The sequence below is a fragment of the Armigeres subalbatus genome, chromosome 2 (genome assembly GCF_024139115.2).
Source record: "Armigeres subalbatus isolate Guangzhou_Male chromosome 2, GZ_Asu_2, whole genome shotgun sequence".
Taxonomy (NCBI): Eukaryota; Metazoa; Arthropoda; class Insecta; order Diptera; family Culicidae; genus Armigeres; species Armigeres subalbatus.
In genome coordinates, this window is record NC_085140.1 from 344,365,366 (window position 1) to 344,382,743 (window position 17,378).

Here is a 17,378-nt window from a genome sequence, read left to right on the forward strand (position 1 = left end):
TCCTCTCCAAATATTTGTCTTTTGCTCTGAAAAGTTTTCCCTTCTTCCGTCAGTTTTAAGTTATGTTATGCGCTAAGCTGTGGCTGCAGCGATTGAACTGCGGAAAACAGCGCGACTCAACAATTGGATTCTTGGACATCCGTACAGTCACGTTAGAGGTAAGCTAGCAAGCAAGCTAATAAGTATGTAAGTATGAGAATGATAAGTAAGTTCCACAGCAAATAATTTTGAAAATTCAACGACGTGTAGAATTGCAACTCATACCTTCAAACGAGTTAACATTCGATATTCAATTAAATTTGTGCATGAAAATTCATTTAAAATCACAACATATTCTTATCCGTATTTTATTTGAAAAATAGAGGTGAGTAATTTTCGGAAACATAGTACGTGAGCCATGAAAAATAGAACGTAGTGATAACGCAGTATGAATTGGAAAAAAAATCTATTCAACAACGTTTCCATCAAATAAATGGAAGACCAATCTAATTTGTTTTATCCTCACATAAGGGGACCCCTTTGTCGTATATCGTACAAATTTCTCCTGCAAAAAACGTTGAATGAATAATTTTATCCAACGCAGCTCAATCGATTCATACTTGTGCTCCAATACTTATCCGGACAGTTGCTAAAAACTCCATCGCCCAGACATTTGAAAAAAGCGTATGCCAATACGCTACATTTGGTACCGGCTTTTGCGATTGCGTCCTTCTGCTCGCCGGTTACTCGAACGCACATTTCCGCCAGCCTACTGATGGCATCCTGTGCCTCGGGTTCATTCGGTCCGAGCTCATTTTTGGTCACATTACGCAGCGATTTCAAGTCGATTTTTCCATTCCTCAAAACGCCCATCTCGGTGAAATGACAGTCGGCTATACACTGGCAATTGGTTGGAATTGAAACGCAGTGTTGATATACGGTTATTTGTGGATCAAGTTTCATGGGACAATATTACGATTATGTGATTACGGTGATCATTCGACAGCTTTTGATACTTTGCCCGACATCCAGGAACCACATGATTTGGTATGGGGGTTGGAAAACTGCAACAATTGTGGAGTTCTGCTTTCTGTGTGAAAAATGAGTATTAAAACGTTGCAACATTTGTCATAAAGCATACCTTTGAATTGTCGATACAATCGGATCCGTTTTTCTAGAATAAATCAAGTTTACTTTAATTGATGGGATGAGTGTAAGTATTACTTCTGCGTGAAGTTACGTGATGTCGAATAATTTAGTATGTTTTAAATATAAAGAATTTCGTTTTTTTAAATATTAATGGAATGAGCGTTTCCTTTTGTCAAGCTTCCAGTTGAAAAATAAGGGAATGAGTATTAGTGGGACAAACAATATTCTTTTTCACTGCAACAGGTAGGTGCTTCGGCGTTTGCTCATATACCGTCGTGTGCGGGAATGCTTTCTATCGAAGAATGTTAATTTCATGTTGTCTTTTTATCATCAGTATCTAGTCGATTTATTAAAAAATCACAGTTACTGTTTCACTATTAGTAATCGTTCTCCCCAACACAATCAACTACTGAGTAAGAACTCTCTATGATTTGTGAGTAATTGAAACTGCGACAAGTGAACTAGTTTGAAAAATTGGTCGAAAATTTTTTCCATTGGTGATGGGTACTTAGGAGAACTACAACTATATCAAACATATTTAATTTACACTTACTTGAGAGAAAACTGTAATGGATATAGCGAGTTGAGCTAGAATCAAAATAAATTTACTCATTTTATCGGCAGCAACCCGTAAAGCGCGCATCTACCGGAATTCAATTACAAAGTGAGTAGCATCCAGTTGCTATTTTTCATACTCGAAGCTTTCTAAAACTAATTGTTGTTTATGGCATTCAAATTCACAATTACTCAACATGGTTATTACCGCTAATGACAAGCATGATATCTTCTGCTGTATCGAATGTGCGACATTAATTCACACCAATTATTTCATCAGTCCAGTGTACTGTGTTTTGCACGATACTCAACAGAACTTGCTTTGGTGAAAACATACGGTATAAAACATTTAAAAAAAACAGCTAGCTTTCACTGTACACTAGGATTTCCGCGATTTTTCACCGAGATTTTTTACGTGATTCTTCAAGAATGGTTTAAGGATACGTGAAAAATACTTACGGTCGAATCTTTTTTATGCAGTTATTTAGATTTACGCGCAGATTGCGGTATGTGAATATGTACATTATGTGGAAGATAATGATTTGAAAAATGTATTGAGGTAACCACTTCCCTTCGGTGGGACTCGAACCCACGACCGTGCAGTACGCTAGACTGGTGCTTTAACCAACTAAGCTACGAAGGACCTCCGTCGGCCCGCACACTCCCAAGTGGTGCAAGCAAATGGGAGCTGGTGGTATTACACAAAATACCCCCACAGAGTGAGGGACCGAACGTATGGGTGAGCTCACAAGTAAGCTTCGCATGGTACGCATGGTCGGTAGTGATAGAATGACTAAAGTCTGGTGAGGCATGGCAGGAGTGTTGGTAGACAGATACCTCTACGAAGCCTTAGAATTAGGGGACACGAAAGTCTTGCTATGCCTGGCAGGAGTGTCGGGGCTGATGCTTCTGCGGCACCTCAGAAATCGGAGACGTGTAAGGTAGGTGGTGCCACTCTGTTGCAGGACGGAGCTATGAACTTCCAACAGGGGGTATCTCCTGCAAGGTACCCAAACGGTGTCACTGTTTGGTATCAAATTTCGGGTAGGTGAGTGTTTAGGCACAAATGATGTGCCGAGTGTTCCACGCCCAAAATGATGCACAGGAGGTGCACAAAGTGGATACAAATGGGAGATGGGGGCATTAGAATCCCCACGGAGTGAGAGACTGAATGTCAGGAGAGCGGTGCACAACTGGTGCAAGCGAATGGCAGATGGCGATATTACAAGTGATTCGCCCACAGAGTGAGGGACCGAATGTATGGGCGAGCACACAAGTAAGTCTCGCATGGTACGTTTGGTCAGAGTGACTGCTTAGGCAGTACTGTGATCCGGCTGCCAGTGACGGATTGAGTGAAGTCTCGCTAGGCCTTGCAGGAGTGTCGGGAGGCAGATACCTCTGCAGCACCTCAGAATTAGGGGACATGAAAGTCTTGTTATGCCTGGCAGGAGTGTCGGGGGTAGATGTTTCTGCGGCATTGCAGAAATAGGAGACAGAAACAAAGATATTTAAGTACAAGATAGCCCACTCTTCAATATCACATACATGCCAGTGGGGAACCATTTTTATTGATAGCAATGTAGCCTGGTGCTGAAAAGTCGGACCATTTTAGTAAAAATGATCAAGCTGACCATAATTTTTAATTGTTACTGTTGTGATGACAGCCTTTGAAATCCTCAACCAACGGGCCTCAAGAACGGGCTTGTTTAGTGGAAAGAGCACCTCCGATTTTGGGTTGTACCCACTTGTAAGAAGTAACAACAGGAGGAAGTATGCAATACCGAAGACAATAACGAGTTCCGCGAGACTCCGGAAGAGCACAGATGGGTACATTTGAAACCCCTGAAGATATTGTGTCGTTCCAAATATTGTCAACTACTTGCTTGTTTCAGAGATTATCTGTGCTGGTGTTCTTTGTGCCAGATGTAAGCCTCACCCTGGAAAGAAATGATAGAAACCTGGTAACCTGGATCTGGTGAGGTCTCGAGGGTTCACCAAAGGGTGTAAACCAGAGAAACTCATGTATGCAGCATGGGAAGCGATCATCCACGCACGGTAACCGACTATTAGGCACATGCTTTACTCTCTTGATTTATGACTGTTCATCTAATGGGTCCCAACAGATCTCGAACGACCACATCTAGATCGCCCTTTGATTGTAAAAAAATATTTAAGAATCACCTGCTGTGTTATTTTTTTATATTATCTTGAGATAGCTATTAACGTCTTCTATTGGTTCGCCTACGTATTGGTCTGTTAGTATTTGGTCTGTTAAGGGGCCCATACACGTTACGACATGTTGGACAACTTTAACTTCGCCCCCAGGAAATTTGGGTCGGTCAGAGTAAAGTCGGACATCTGTCGGCAAGTTATACGACTCGTGGACAGTACAACTTGCCCACAGACGGTCCGACTTTAATCCGACTGAACCAAATTTTCTGGGGGCGGTGTCAAAGTTGTACAACATGTCGGAGCATGTATGGGACCCCTTATATATTCATCAGATGCAAGTCCAAACTGATAATTGGATAGCTGCTCCATGAGCTGACCAAAAGGATAGTGAAGGAAATTTCATGCTTGCTAGTATCATATGAGAAAATGAGCTCGATTAGGCAATAAAGTCTGTCGAGATGATGACCGGATTTTTTTGTTGGTTGGGAAGTAGAAGCCGACGTACTCACGGGGCCTTGAGATGATTGGGAGGATGACATGACGTTTGTTTTAATTGTTTGACATTTTGTTTTGTTTTAATTGTGCGTCGATATGAGCAATGATGCACCTTCAAGCGTGGCTATGATTTAATTGGTCTACATTTCGATCACTCTAAGCTTGGATATTTATTCAACCATGTCCATAACATACTCCTAAAGATCAAAAGACATGGTCAGATGGTTTTGCGATATCCTGGGTTATCCAAACTGTCCTTGAGTACAGATCTTGCAATCTACAGCCACGAAACTTGATTTTTTCGCCACTAGAAGCTTGGATATGTGTTCAATAGGGTGGCTCAAAAAACACTTTTTCAAATTGTTTGATGGGCCGCCCTCTTATTCGATTCTATTTGATGCCCTGATGCTCTCGACAAAATTTCAGCCAAATCGGTCAACGTTTGGGCGGTGCTAAACTCGTTGGAAGTTTATATGGAAAAATGTATGCAGAAACATCCAAAAACAGTGATTTGCAGTTGGACGGCACAATTTACGATCAAGAACCATGATACTCTTTCAGTTCTTGTAGAATTAAATACAGAATGTTATGCTGAAAACCGCGAGAAGATTAGAGTTTATTACGCAAAGATATAATCATTTTACTGGAGGGTTGTAGGGGTGAATTTATTTCTTTTCAAAGGTAAAAAAAAACGAAATTTACTCAAACCCCACTCCAGAGAAATGCTAATAGCTTAGCCGGGCAAACTCTAATCTTCTCGCAGTTTTCCCGCAGAATTCTCCAATATCTGAATGAGTATCATAGTTCTTCATCGTAAGTTGTGTAGTCTAGCTGCAATTTACTGTTTTTGGATGTTTCTGCATACATTTTTGCATATAAACTTCCAACGAGTTTAGCACCGCCCAAATGTTGACCGATTTGGCTGAAATTTTGTCCAGAGTATCAGAGCATCAAATAGAACAGAATAAGAGGGCGGCCCATCAAAAAAATTGAAAAAAGTTTTTCCCATACTAATTTGAGCCACCCTAGTGTTCAACCATATCCATAACATACTCTAGAAGACCATGAGAGATGGTTAGATGGTTTTGGGATATCCTGGGTCATCCAAACTATCCTTGAAGTCAAAACATGCGATCTGCAACCACCACTCTAATTTTAATCGTCGCTCCAAGCTTGGATATGTATCCTACCATAACATATTCCAGAAGACCAGAAGACAAGGTAAGATGGTTTTGGGACATCCTGGGTTATCCAAACCATCCTTGAGTTTAGAACTTGCCCCACTTTAGCTGTTTTCGTTGCTTCAAGCTTGGATATGTATTTTTCATCGCTCCAAGCTTGGATATGTATTCAACCATATTCATAAAATATTCATGAAGATCAGGAGACATGATTAGATGGTACTGGGTCATCCAAACTGTCCTTGAGTTCTGAACTTGCGATCTACGAAATTAGCGTCTCGTCACTAGAGACTTGGATATGTATTCAAGCATGTCCATAACATATTCCAGGAGACCAGGGGACATGGTAAGTTGGTTTTGGGACATCCTGAGTTATCCAAACCGTCCTTGAGTTCAGAACTTGCGATCCATGATACATTCCTGAACATCAAGGGACATGTTAAGATGTTTTTTTTTATATCCTGGGTCATTAAAACCGTCTTTGAGTTCAAAAGATGCGATCTACAGGCACAGCAGTACTTTTTCCAGCTAACCGTAAGCATTTAAAAAATCCGTACGTGCGACTATAACGCTGTCACAGTACAAATATGCTTCTTCTTCTTCGTTGGCATTACATCCCCCACTGGGACATTGCACAGTTATTAACCGCGAGGTTTCTAAGCCAAGTTACCATTTCTGCATTCGTATATCATGAGGCTAGCACGATGATACTTTTATGCCCAGGGAAGTCGAGACAATTTCCAAGCCGAAAATTATCTAGACCGGCACCGGGAATCGAACCCAGCCTCCCTCAGCATGGTCTTGCTTTGTAGCCGCGCATCTTACCGCACGGCTAAGGAGGGAGGGCCCCAGGAGTGCAAACATGCTTAAAGCTTATAACGCCTAGCTTATATAAACATTTTCTCAAAGTCACTATATGTATGTGATTATTCCAGTTGAATATACCAGCACCAAATCAAAAGATTTTTTTGCAGCTGTAGATCTCAAATTCCGATCTCAAAGACAGTTTGGATTGTCCAAAATATCTCATAACTATCCTACGATATACTTTGTCCTCCCGAGAGGTGTAATGGATATAATTGAACGGATATTGAAGCTTTGAGTATCGAAAAGAGCTTCTAAGCAGCTGTAGATCTCATGTCCCGAACTCAATGACATTTTGGATTGCCCAGTAGTAAAACGAATGCTTCATGTGGCTACCGTGGAGCTAAGAAAGCACCATCATTGGTCTTCAAATTGACATTCTATGTTTCAAAATTATGGTTAGGTAAATTGTTTTGGTATTCTCTGTTTTGGAGGATTCATCACCGTGGGTTTCTTGTTTGATTTTTTCATTAGTAGGTATTCGGATATTTTGCAAATTTGGCTAAGTGATGTTCCAGCAGTTTCGTCCTTTATTTAAATTTTACCAGTGTCATTATGCAATTATCATTTATGTGTGTATTGACATTGAATTCCTAAGCGCACGGTGCTGCTCCATTTTTGATCTTTGTGCAAATCTCGGCTAAAAGCATGAGTAAAACAAATTATTTAAAAAATCATCATGACAGGTGCTGTTACATAAGAACGAAAGACTTTGTGGAGAGAAGGGCTTAGTTTGGCAGTAGGGTATTGAGCTTCGGCACGCCCTTCTACATCGTCAAATTCAGAGCAAACAAGCTTACAGTAGAGCTCCGGCAATACATTGTTCCTTTCATAGCTTTTTAAAATAAGGTTTGAATTTTCTCTCATGGTGCCTCCACTTTCGAATCTTATGAGAAATCATACCAATATGGCATTGGCCCAGCTCATACTTACAGTCTTTCCAGTGGTTTGGAAGTGATTCGCAATCGGCAAACACGGCATGCATGATACACTCGGTTAGCATGAATGCCAGCGGGTGACATTTCATGCTGTGACCCTTGCTCTGTTCCATTATTTCATCCTTAGCTTTGAAACATTCCTTTACGCTTTGGCCCACCAGTTTCTTGACGTCCTCGTCGGGCATTTGTTCGACAACTGCCAGCATTTTCGCCTCATCAATCTCTTGGTTATCGTTCAGCACTCCGAGCTCACGGGCGTGACAATCGAAGATGCACTGGATACAATGGGTTAAACGACAAGATTAGATTTGAGTTCTTCAAATAAGTATCAGGTCGGAAATAAACACTTGCATTCACAAAATTCGGCATGTCTGATCCTAGCTCGGCTTGATATTTGTCTTTGCAATTTTGAATATTCTCCATCTCAAGTGGACTAGCGATATCGCAGCACTGTCTTATTTCTTCAGCCTGAAATTAATTTGATCGTGACAGAACTGATTATAATGTGGAAAATAATTCAATCATACATCTTTTTCCATGTCGATACAATCCTGGTTGGCGGTTACTGGTGCCTACAATGATAGAGGAAATCTTGTCTCGGTATTCTATATTAGAGAATAGGATCACAATTCAAACCTTATCGGTATCAACGGCTAGCACCAGAAAAGCGATGAAAGCAATGAAGTTCATATTGAATACTGATTTTCTTCCCATACGAATGTCACAAGTACGATTTTCGATGATAGCAAAAAAGCTAAGGCTTTATATACCCGTTTTAACGATAATTGGTGTTACTGCCAAAGTGACGCTTTTGTAGGATGGAATGATGCTCGATAGATTCCATCTGGAAAGGGTGCTATTAGCACAGTAAAGATCATCACCTAATAACTGATGTTAGATTCATTTACAAATTACAATGCCATGGCAATGAATAATATCTGACTCATGTGCTAAGTCGAGATGGATACTGGAGTAGTTTTTGCAAATTGATGATGATCTGGGTCTCGCGAGTAGGTCTTGCGAGCAAAGACGTAGAATTGCCAATCCACGATGGCGAGTTCGATTCTCGGTCCAGCCTAGGTTGTTTTTATGGTGGGAAACATTCTCGGCTCCATGATGAATCTATGACAAAAGGTCGAAAGACAAAAGGTCGAAAGGACAAAAGGTCGAAAGACAAAAGGTCGAAAATCCAAAAGGTCGAAAGGACAAAACGTCGAAAGGGACAGAAGGTCGAAAGGACAAAAGGTCGAAAGGGACAAAAGATCGAAAGGGACAAAAGGTCGAACGGGACAAAATATCGAAAAGGACAAAAGGTCGAAAGGGACAAAAGGTCGAAAAAGACAAAAAGGTCGAAAGGGACAAAAGGTCGATCATGAACAAGTTGAGATTTTGTGTATTCCAAAGGAATTTTTGAAATGCATTTTACTTCAAACAGAAAAAATACTCATCTCATTAATCAAAGTTGAAGAATGAGCAACTTTCAAAGAAGGAGTAATGACTATGAAACAATATTATGAATATCTAGATAGTTTTGTTAGAATTCAAAAATTCACCTGCGTGTAATACACATCAAAATGTGCGGCGTGCGCCATTTTGACAAATCGAAGTGACATTTAGAAAACTCAAACATCTATCTATTAGTTGTAATCACTGAATGAATTTTATTTAATTGTTAAAATTGTGAAAAATAAAAGCGCAGATTTTTTTGACAACTATGTGACTCTGGTGCGAGATTGATTCTCTCCGTTTCAGTTTTTTTTGTCTATTTCGACTTTTTGTCCCTTTCGCCTTTTTGATCTTATTGATAGTTTTCGTTCGACCTTTTGTCCCGTTCGACCTTTTGTCCCTTTCGACGTTTTGTCCCTTTCGACGTTTTGTCCTTTCGACCTTTTGTCCCTTTCGACTTTTTGTCCTTTTCGACTTTTTGTCCCTTCGACCTTTTGTCTTTCGACCTTTTGCTCCCGCGATACCGACGACCCGCTTCCGTGGAAGGCTGTTACATTACCAACACTACACTTTCACCTGGTTAGCATGTTCCCGCCGTAGCTGGCGCTGGCGTTCCCATTCATTATCGACATATGTATTCATCCCAGACAACCAGAATGCATGCATAATAGAATTGTTTTTCTGTTATGCGATGCCTATGCGCACAAATTTCATCGCTTACCAGTCGCGAAAACACTTTTTACGTACAAAAGTGGAGGCGATATATGTGTATTTCTTATCCGACGTTGCACGGAAGTGTATGCGATGTGCACGATTTTTATACGAGTTTGTTCGTTATGCATTGCGATGAAGTTTGTGATAACAAACTCTGTTTGACAGATAATCCGATTTCATGTGAGTTTGATTGCAGGAATATGCGATGTCAACAAATGAAGCTGGAATAAACTCGTAAAATAGCCTACTGTGCGGGAAATTTATAAATAAACTGATGAGCTTTGAACAACAATGCGATTCTGATGAAACTTGGATCGGTAAACGATTTTGATCGTGCATTCTTATGCGATGTGTGGTTGTCTGGGATGACTTCCGCGGCGGAGTACTCATGGTTCGCTATCCGTAAAGGCTGCTTGCTGCTGCTCTATTCGCCAACTTCGTTGTAGAATGTCGGCTATCCTGGACGTCGCTTTTTCGACCGCTCTCCACTGTTCTGGGTTCTGGCACATTTTTCTGACGATGTTATCGGTGGTAGTGTCCGTTCCGCATGCTTCCAACATCTCACGCCTCCCCGTTCCAAACCGGGGACATGTGAACAGGATGTGTTCAGCCGTTTCTGTCACGTCTGGGCATTGCGGACAGGCAGGAGAAGCCGCGTGTTCGAACCAGTGTAGGTACCACTTGAAGCATCCGTGCCCAGTTAGGAACTGGGTCAAGCCAAAGTTTAGCTCTCCATGAGGTATGCTAATCCATGCCGACACACTTGGGACTAGGAGCGGGGCGTCTCGCGCCGTCTCGGGTGCCGCCTACAAGAAGTTGGCGGAGGAAGTCCTAGGCGAGACGGTCAAGGTGAGGGCACTCACTACGGAGGTGAACCTGAACGAGATCACCGAAGTCGAAGAGTTCGTCACGGCACTGCGGCGACAGTGTTCGTTCGGCTACGGAAAGGTCCGGCAGGGACGCAGGTAGCATTGGTTCGGCTATCTGCAGCGGACGCCTCCAAGGTAGTTAAGTTAGGGAGCGTCAAGGTGGGATGGTTGGTATATATATGCCCTGTGCGAGGGTGCGCCACTCCCACGATGAGCCCTAGATGAAGCTTCTTTAACATAAAGATTTTCGCGATTGGAATGATTTTTTCTTGCGATTAAACTTTTTACGTGCGATTAACGCGATCACTCGCGATGAAAGCGCGATAACGATGCGATAAACGCGGTGACAGTATGCAACTGCTCGAAAAATTTTACAACAAGAACCGTCAAAAATGATATGACATTTCTTGTTTTCAGATATTCGATCAGTTTTATTAATAACAGTTTCGCTTGTCAGTGAACATTTATCTCGTGTTTACTGAGTTCCGGGTCTTTAGGTGTGTTCTCTGCTGCGTTCCGTTAGCCACTTGGCTGATATTTACGGTAAATCCGATAAACACTTTCGGGAGTCATCTGTGGCATCTATGCAACGTGTGCCGGCGGCATCTAAGCAAGGTGTGCCGGGCCTATTTGTTAATGCCTGATCTGAAGCTGGTCTATCCTCTCAACCAGTAATAACATCATCCAGTCCCGCATCGCCATATTCATCTGCTGCAAAGTTAGACTCTTCTAAAATCTTATCCAGGGCATAAGCAGCAGAACCCAGCACCTTCCGCACTAGGCTCAGTCGCATCTTCTTTACCCATTTGCAGTATTTACGAAAGCGCATCCAACACTCACTCTAATAGCAGACGATAAAGAAATTCGGATTCGGATGCTTCGACATATGTCGAAAGTTCATCCCCGAAATGATCATTGCAAACTCGCCAAGACCCACGAGCAATTACAGGACGATGTAAAATGCGAAAATGTTCGTCAATAACGACGCAGTCTACAGGGCTTGCTGTACATCTCATCTTCTCATGACTGTTAGATCACCATCAAGTGTTACAGCTTTTTAATGGGGAAGGAAAAGTCCATAATATCTACGTTGGTGAGTTTTTTTATATATATTTAAAAGAGTTTACTGTTTATCCCTAATTTTCTTTCAGATTCGGACAACATATACAAACTTCATTGGAGATTCTTAACGACATATTTTGGAGTCACCGATCGTAATTGAGAAAACCCTTAGGAGATTCGAGTGAAATCCATTGTTTATTTCAAGATGAATTATGGATTCCAAGCAAAATCCTTTTTTTCTTTTGTTTGAAATGGTTAAATGAATATTCCGTAAAATGCGTATGACATCGAATAGAAGTTCTTTTTTGCTCTATTTATAAATTGGTAAAAGTTGACATTTTTCCTTTCTCGTACACTAATTTCTCCCCTCACCCTAGCGGTAAGATGCGCGGCTATAAAGCAAGACCGTGCTGAGGGTGGCTGGGTTCGATTCCCGATCTAGGCAATTTTCGGCTTGGAAATTGTCTCGACTTTCCTGGGCATAAAAGTATCAACGTGTTAGCCTCATGATATACGAATGCAAAAATGGTAACTTGGCTTAGAAACCTCGCAGTTAATAACTGCTGCGAGGCGGCAATGTCCCAGTGGGGGATGGAATGCCAATAATAATAATAATAATAAGAAGAAGAAGAAGGTTGTTGTATCGCCTTCCTGTTAGCTTTTTACAGCAATTCCTCAGTGCCGCAGTCTTAGGAAACAATGGCCATTATATCCGTGTGGGCGCTAATTGAACATTTTAGTTTCAGCGTGATTATCTGGGATATACTAGGGCTTGGAAGTATCAACGAAAGAACATCGTACTGGTCCAAACGGAAACGCCGATGAGGTGGCGTGACGATGGTGTGTAATGCGATGAGCAGGAAACAATATTCGATAAAATCAAAAAAATGATTTAAATTTGAAAAAGTATATCTTATAATTTAATTTAATTAAAATAAGAAAGTACTAAGGCCGATACAAATATTTAAAATCCATTTTGTCTCCCCCCCTCGGATTTTTTTTGCCCAAAAATATTATTTTGAGGAGGCAACAAAATAAGTTTTGGATAATTTTGAGGATTTTCAAAGCGTTCTTTTACAAATCCGAGGAGTTTTTTGATTTTTTCCATTTTAATATTTATTTTTTATTATCCCCCCCTTGACCTTTCGAAGACTAGTAGGACAAAAAGTCAATTAAATATTTGTAACGGCCTAATTTGAAGAAAATAAGAAAGAAAACTCAAATATAATCATTCATCCATATGCAACGTACGTGCATCCTGTACTGAGATAATCATTATCATTCCTAGACCGGCTCGGGATATTGAACTCAGCCATCTTATCCGTAGTCTTACTTTGTAGCCGCGCATTCTACTGCTAGGCTAAGGAAGCTCTTCTCTATAAGGTTATATAAAACAACCCTGAAGCAAAATTTAATTCAAATAGTGATAGGGGTGAGGAAACCTATTTTTAGTTGAAATGGTTTAACTAATAACTTTCAATTAGTCGAACTAGATTCAATGACTCTCCTTAGCCGTGCGGTAAGACGCGCGGCTACAAAGCAAGACCATGCTGAGGGTGGCTGGGTTCGATTCCCGGTGCAGGTCTAGGCAATTTTCGGATTGGAAATTGTCTCGACTTCCCTGGGCATTAGGTATCATCGTGTTAGCCTCATGATATACGAATGCAAAATGGTAACTTGGCTAAGAAACCTCGCAGTTAATAACTGTGGAAGTGTTTAATGAACACTAAGCTGCGAGGCGGCTCTGTCCCAGTTTAGGGATGTAATGCCAATAAGAAGAAGAAGAAGATTCAAAGATGTTTGTATTCTGAAGATTTGTAAAGTACGGACAACAAAATAAATTCAATTAAATGCATTTTTTATTGAGTAATTCATCGAATGCAAATAAGGGAGGTTCACAAATTACGTAACGTCGTTGAGGGAGGGAGGGGGTCAAACCAAGCGTTATCATCCATACAGAATGCGTTACGAGGGGGAGAGAGGAGGGTTAAATCTACCCAGAAATACGTTACGCAATTTGTGAACGGTCTTCAAATTGCAAGTCAAATCGTTACCTAGTTTTGACAAGGTCGTGCGACCGCTGACTAGCTGGTTATCTTTGGCTATTCTTCGACATGGAGTACCTGCCGTCTCATGTCGTGTTTAGTTGATAGCCTTCTTGCTGCCCTGTTGGCCAACAAAACAACAATCCATCAATGTATTTGCGATTTAGAAAGGATTGCTGGCAAGCCTAGCCATGATGTCTGATTGAGAAATAACTTGTCTGGAGAATGGCATCGTAAAAAATAAACGTGGGACAACTATGCTTGTGGAGACGACACAGCGCGTCGACAGATCCTTTTTATTCTCAGCTTTTTATGCTTGCATTTCTGGGTGAGGCGATTCACAAATCGGTCTTGATCTCAAAGATACCATCATCGACAGACAGGATACCATCATCGACAGACAGGATACCATCATCGAAGCTACAGCAATCTTGCTCAGACTCCAGACCGTATAGGAAACGGCAGTGACTGTCAATTCATTGATGATACGCAGAGTGTTTGATCCGGACATTATACCGGCATACTTGGTGGCCTGACGCCACCAGAATATTTGGCTTGGCCTCGACCAAGTGCTTCATGTCGGCCTGGATAGCTGTTTCGTTGTACTTGTTACCGTTCAGAAGCTTGAAATCGAAGATGATGTTTAGTGGATTCATGGCGATCTGGTCCCTGGCGGCATCTACGATCCGTCGTTTCATACTGGTGAACATGGAGGCCAGGTCGTGTGGCTCTGGTCATTGGCAATTTCAGCCTTTCCTATTGAAACATACCGACACTGAAACCACCTTGGAAACCACTATTTTTTCGGAATAATAATCTTTTTCACTTTTACTTCTTTTCTGGACGAGCTATTTTTTTGATGCGGTCCAGTAATGTTAGTGATCCCTGGAGGTCAGAGACGGATTACCGTCAGATTCACTATACGGTAAATGAATTTGGGAACTTTAATTGAAATAAACAGCGCCTGTAGTAATTCATGTTGCTGTCGCATGTTGTCGAATTTACTGCGGAGGTATCATTTGAAGCAGCTCTGTCAGTTATCATTTCCCATGCTAATTTACCTTGTAGATCCTGTCGTTTTTACTCTGTTGACAGAAACGGGAAAAAAACAGCTCGAATGTGATTGGCATGGCTGCTAGATTGCTTCTTACGATTTGAGCAAAAACAAATAGCGATGAGGTGCGATGGGACGCGATTTTGCGATTAATATTGCGATTAATAATATTGGTGCGATAAAGAAGGCGATGGGTTTTCGACCAGAATTAAATCAGATTTCGCAGCAAAGTGTGCAATCGCAAAGTGACGCCCCCTCGGCCCTGTGGGCATATACGAGCAAACCCGAAGTTTGCTTCAAGTGCCTGGAACCGGGGTACAACCAATGGAACTGCAAAGGCCCTGACAGAAGCAATCTCTGCCGACGCTGCGGAGGCACAATGCTGCACGAACCCTCCCTATTGTTTGATTTGTTCCAGCAAAGCTGTGAATAGCAAGCACCCCATGGAGGGTTCGATGTGCCCGGCGTTTAAGCGTGCTGCAAAATCACAGTGCAGGTAACGCAGCTGGCTTGCTCGGCATCGCCCGAGTGTTTGGTGTGCGCCGGTTCAAAGGAAACGGCGGAACACGTGTTGTTCGTGTGCTCACGTTTTCGCGCAATGCGTGACCACATGCTTGCCACATGTGGTCTGGACACTACCCCGGACAACCTAGTTCGGAGGATGTGTAAAGATGAAGTTGGCTGGAACGCCGTTCTATCGGCTATCGCCCAAATCGTCTCGGAGCTACACAGAAGGTGGCGCGTGGACTCAAGGATGGCTAGTTCAGGCGCAAATAAGAGGTGGTCCAAGGGATCGGAGTCGGCTTCATGGGTCATACCGGTGGTCATGCTCTGTGGTCGAACTCGATCCTTTTATCGAACAATTGGCCGCGCGAAGAACAACATGGGCAACTATGGGCTTGGCGGCAATGGAAACGGTTTAGCGGGTCGGGGATGTAGTCCTGCCTCCCTCGTTTGCTGTTGGAGGTGATCTATAACCCCGCACTTCCTGGACAACCCAGGATGTCTGTTGAGCAGATTCCCCCTCCATTGCTTAGGAAGAAAAAAAAAACACTTGGGACTAGGCGATGGGTCCACCTTCCCTTAGCCGAGTTGTCCCACTCCCTCTGCCATTTGGCTACCGTTGCTGCCTTGATACTCCTTCAAGCGTAACTGGTGCCCCTGAGGACGTAGCACTCCTCGTCTTCCTCCACCACCAGTTTGACCAGGCATCATGCCTGCGAGTACACATGCCGCTTCGCGAGATACGGTGCGATATGCGCTGATGACTTTCAGGCACATTAGCCTATGAGAACTCTCCAGCTTTCGCACGTTACAGTTTACGCTCAACGCCGATCCCCAGGCTGGACCTCCGTATCGTAGTATTGAAACCGCCACGCTTGTCAGCAGCCTGTGCTTTCTGGAGCACACGCTAGAGCTGTTCGCAATCATCCTCGATAGTGCCGCTATCGTCATCGACGCGCGCTTGCAGGCGTAGTCGACATGACTTAAAGCTCGACTTATCGTCGAGCATCACCCCCAATTGTTTCAGAGATATCTTGGTGGTGATGTCGCAGCCGCCGACTCTAATAGTCGCCTCTTGAACCGATTTCCGGTTGTTAACGACTATCATCTCCGTTTTATGATGCGCCAGCTAAAGCCTCTTGCTGTGCAACCATTCATCCACTAGACTGATCGTATAGGCTGCAGTCAATTCGACTTCCTCGATAGACTCTCCATACACGGTCATGATTACGTCACCGGTGAATCCCACTAACTTGACTCCTGGTGGGAGATTTAACCTCAGCACGCCATCGTACATCACGTTCCACAGCAATGAACCCAAAATTGATCCCTGTGGGACACCTACCGAGATGGGGGCGCTAGCCAAGCCTTCGTCTGTCTCGTAGATCTATACTCGATTCTGAAAGTAGCTACGTTTGGAGCCAGTTTTGCTGCTTTGAATTGCTCGATGCGTTCCTCTCTAACTTCCGCCGAGCGTATCCTTTGCGTTTTTCTTCTAGCCCGGAGGCACTGAAGGTTCTACTGTCGAAGTGGGCGACCTTCCACGCTCTGGTTGTAGGAGGAGTGGCTCCCCGACACTTTTTTTGGTTCGCTGCTTATCCTGTACCGGAGAGCCAGATGGTCACTATGGGTGTAACCGTCGTCGACCCTCCACTGCAGGACACGGCCACCGGCCGACTACTGGCTTGCGACCCGCCAGGTCTGATGTCAGCCGATCGATGCACGAGACAGGCATAATCGCCGCTAGGTGGATAATTCTGTTTTTTTTTTGTAAATAAGGCCAATTCGACTTTATTGATTTCCTTGGATTTATTTATGTTTAAAATGTTATGTTTCCCAAAAACGTCTTTATTTTATAAATTAAAAACATTCAGAAAATTGTTGTAATCAGCTTTCTGAAAAAAAATTCAGCGGAAAAGCCAATTAGCAGTGATTACGAAGACAAGCGAAGTCACGGAAATTTCCCTCAATCTTAGATTTATTAAATTCTATGAAATTTGTGAAGCCACGTGGCTTTATGAACACCACGTTATGAGAGAGCATCGTTCCAGTGGAGGATGTAATGCCAACAAGAAAATAAAGAAATCGTTTCTTTTCCAATAACATTATTTTATGTTCAGATAAATCATACGTAATACAATTATTTGCTAATACCCGACTAAAACAAACAGTTTTCTGCGTGCACCTTCGACATAGTTATCAGATTATCAGAGTAGTTATTACTGCGAGTCTCGCATAATAATTTCAAAATTAAAAGTGTAAACTTTTCAGCGGGGAATCAAATCTCTTGATAAGCTACTATTAAATGCTACAAGAATGAAATATTTTCCAAACTTTCAAACTATAAAAAT

General features: G+C 42.4%; 2 protein-coding genes across 2 annotated transcripts; both read right to left on the reverse strand.

Moving 5' to 3' along the window:
• Window positions 1-386: 386 nt before the first annotated feature.
• LOC134217020 (general odorant-binding protein 67-like) lies at window positions 387-1,786 on the reverse strand. Its single transcript, XM_062695773.1, has 5 exons — window positions 1,682-1,786; window positions 1,121-1,153; window positions 956-1,069; window positions 600-879; window positions 387-544 (listed from the first exon to the last, which is right to left on the reverse strand). Exons 1-5 carry the CDS (start codon window positions 1,769-1,771, stop codon window positions 486-488), a joined length of 576 nt encoding a protein of 191 aa, XP_062551757.1. The 5' UTR covers window positions 1,772-1,786; the 3' UTR covers window positions 387-485.
• Window positions 1,787-6,903: 5,117 nt separating this feature from the next.
• Window positions 6,904-8,080, reverse strand: LOC134217021 (uncharacterized). Its single transcript, XM_062695775.1, has 5 exons — window positions 7,970-8,080; window positions 7,861-7,905; window positions 7,685-7,801; window positions 7,329-7,608; window positions 6,904-7,035 (listed from the first exon to the last, which is right to left on the reverse strand). The coding sequence occupies exons 1-5, from the start codon at window positions 8,045-8,047 to the stop codon at window positions 6,989-6,991; spliced, it is 567 nt and encodes a 188-aa protein (XP_062551759.1). The 5' UTR covers window positions 8,048-8,080; the 3' UTR covers window positions 6,904-6,988.
• Window positions 8,081-17,378: the final 9,298 nt, after the last annotated feature.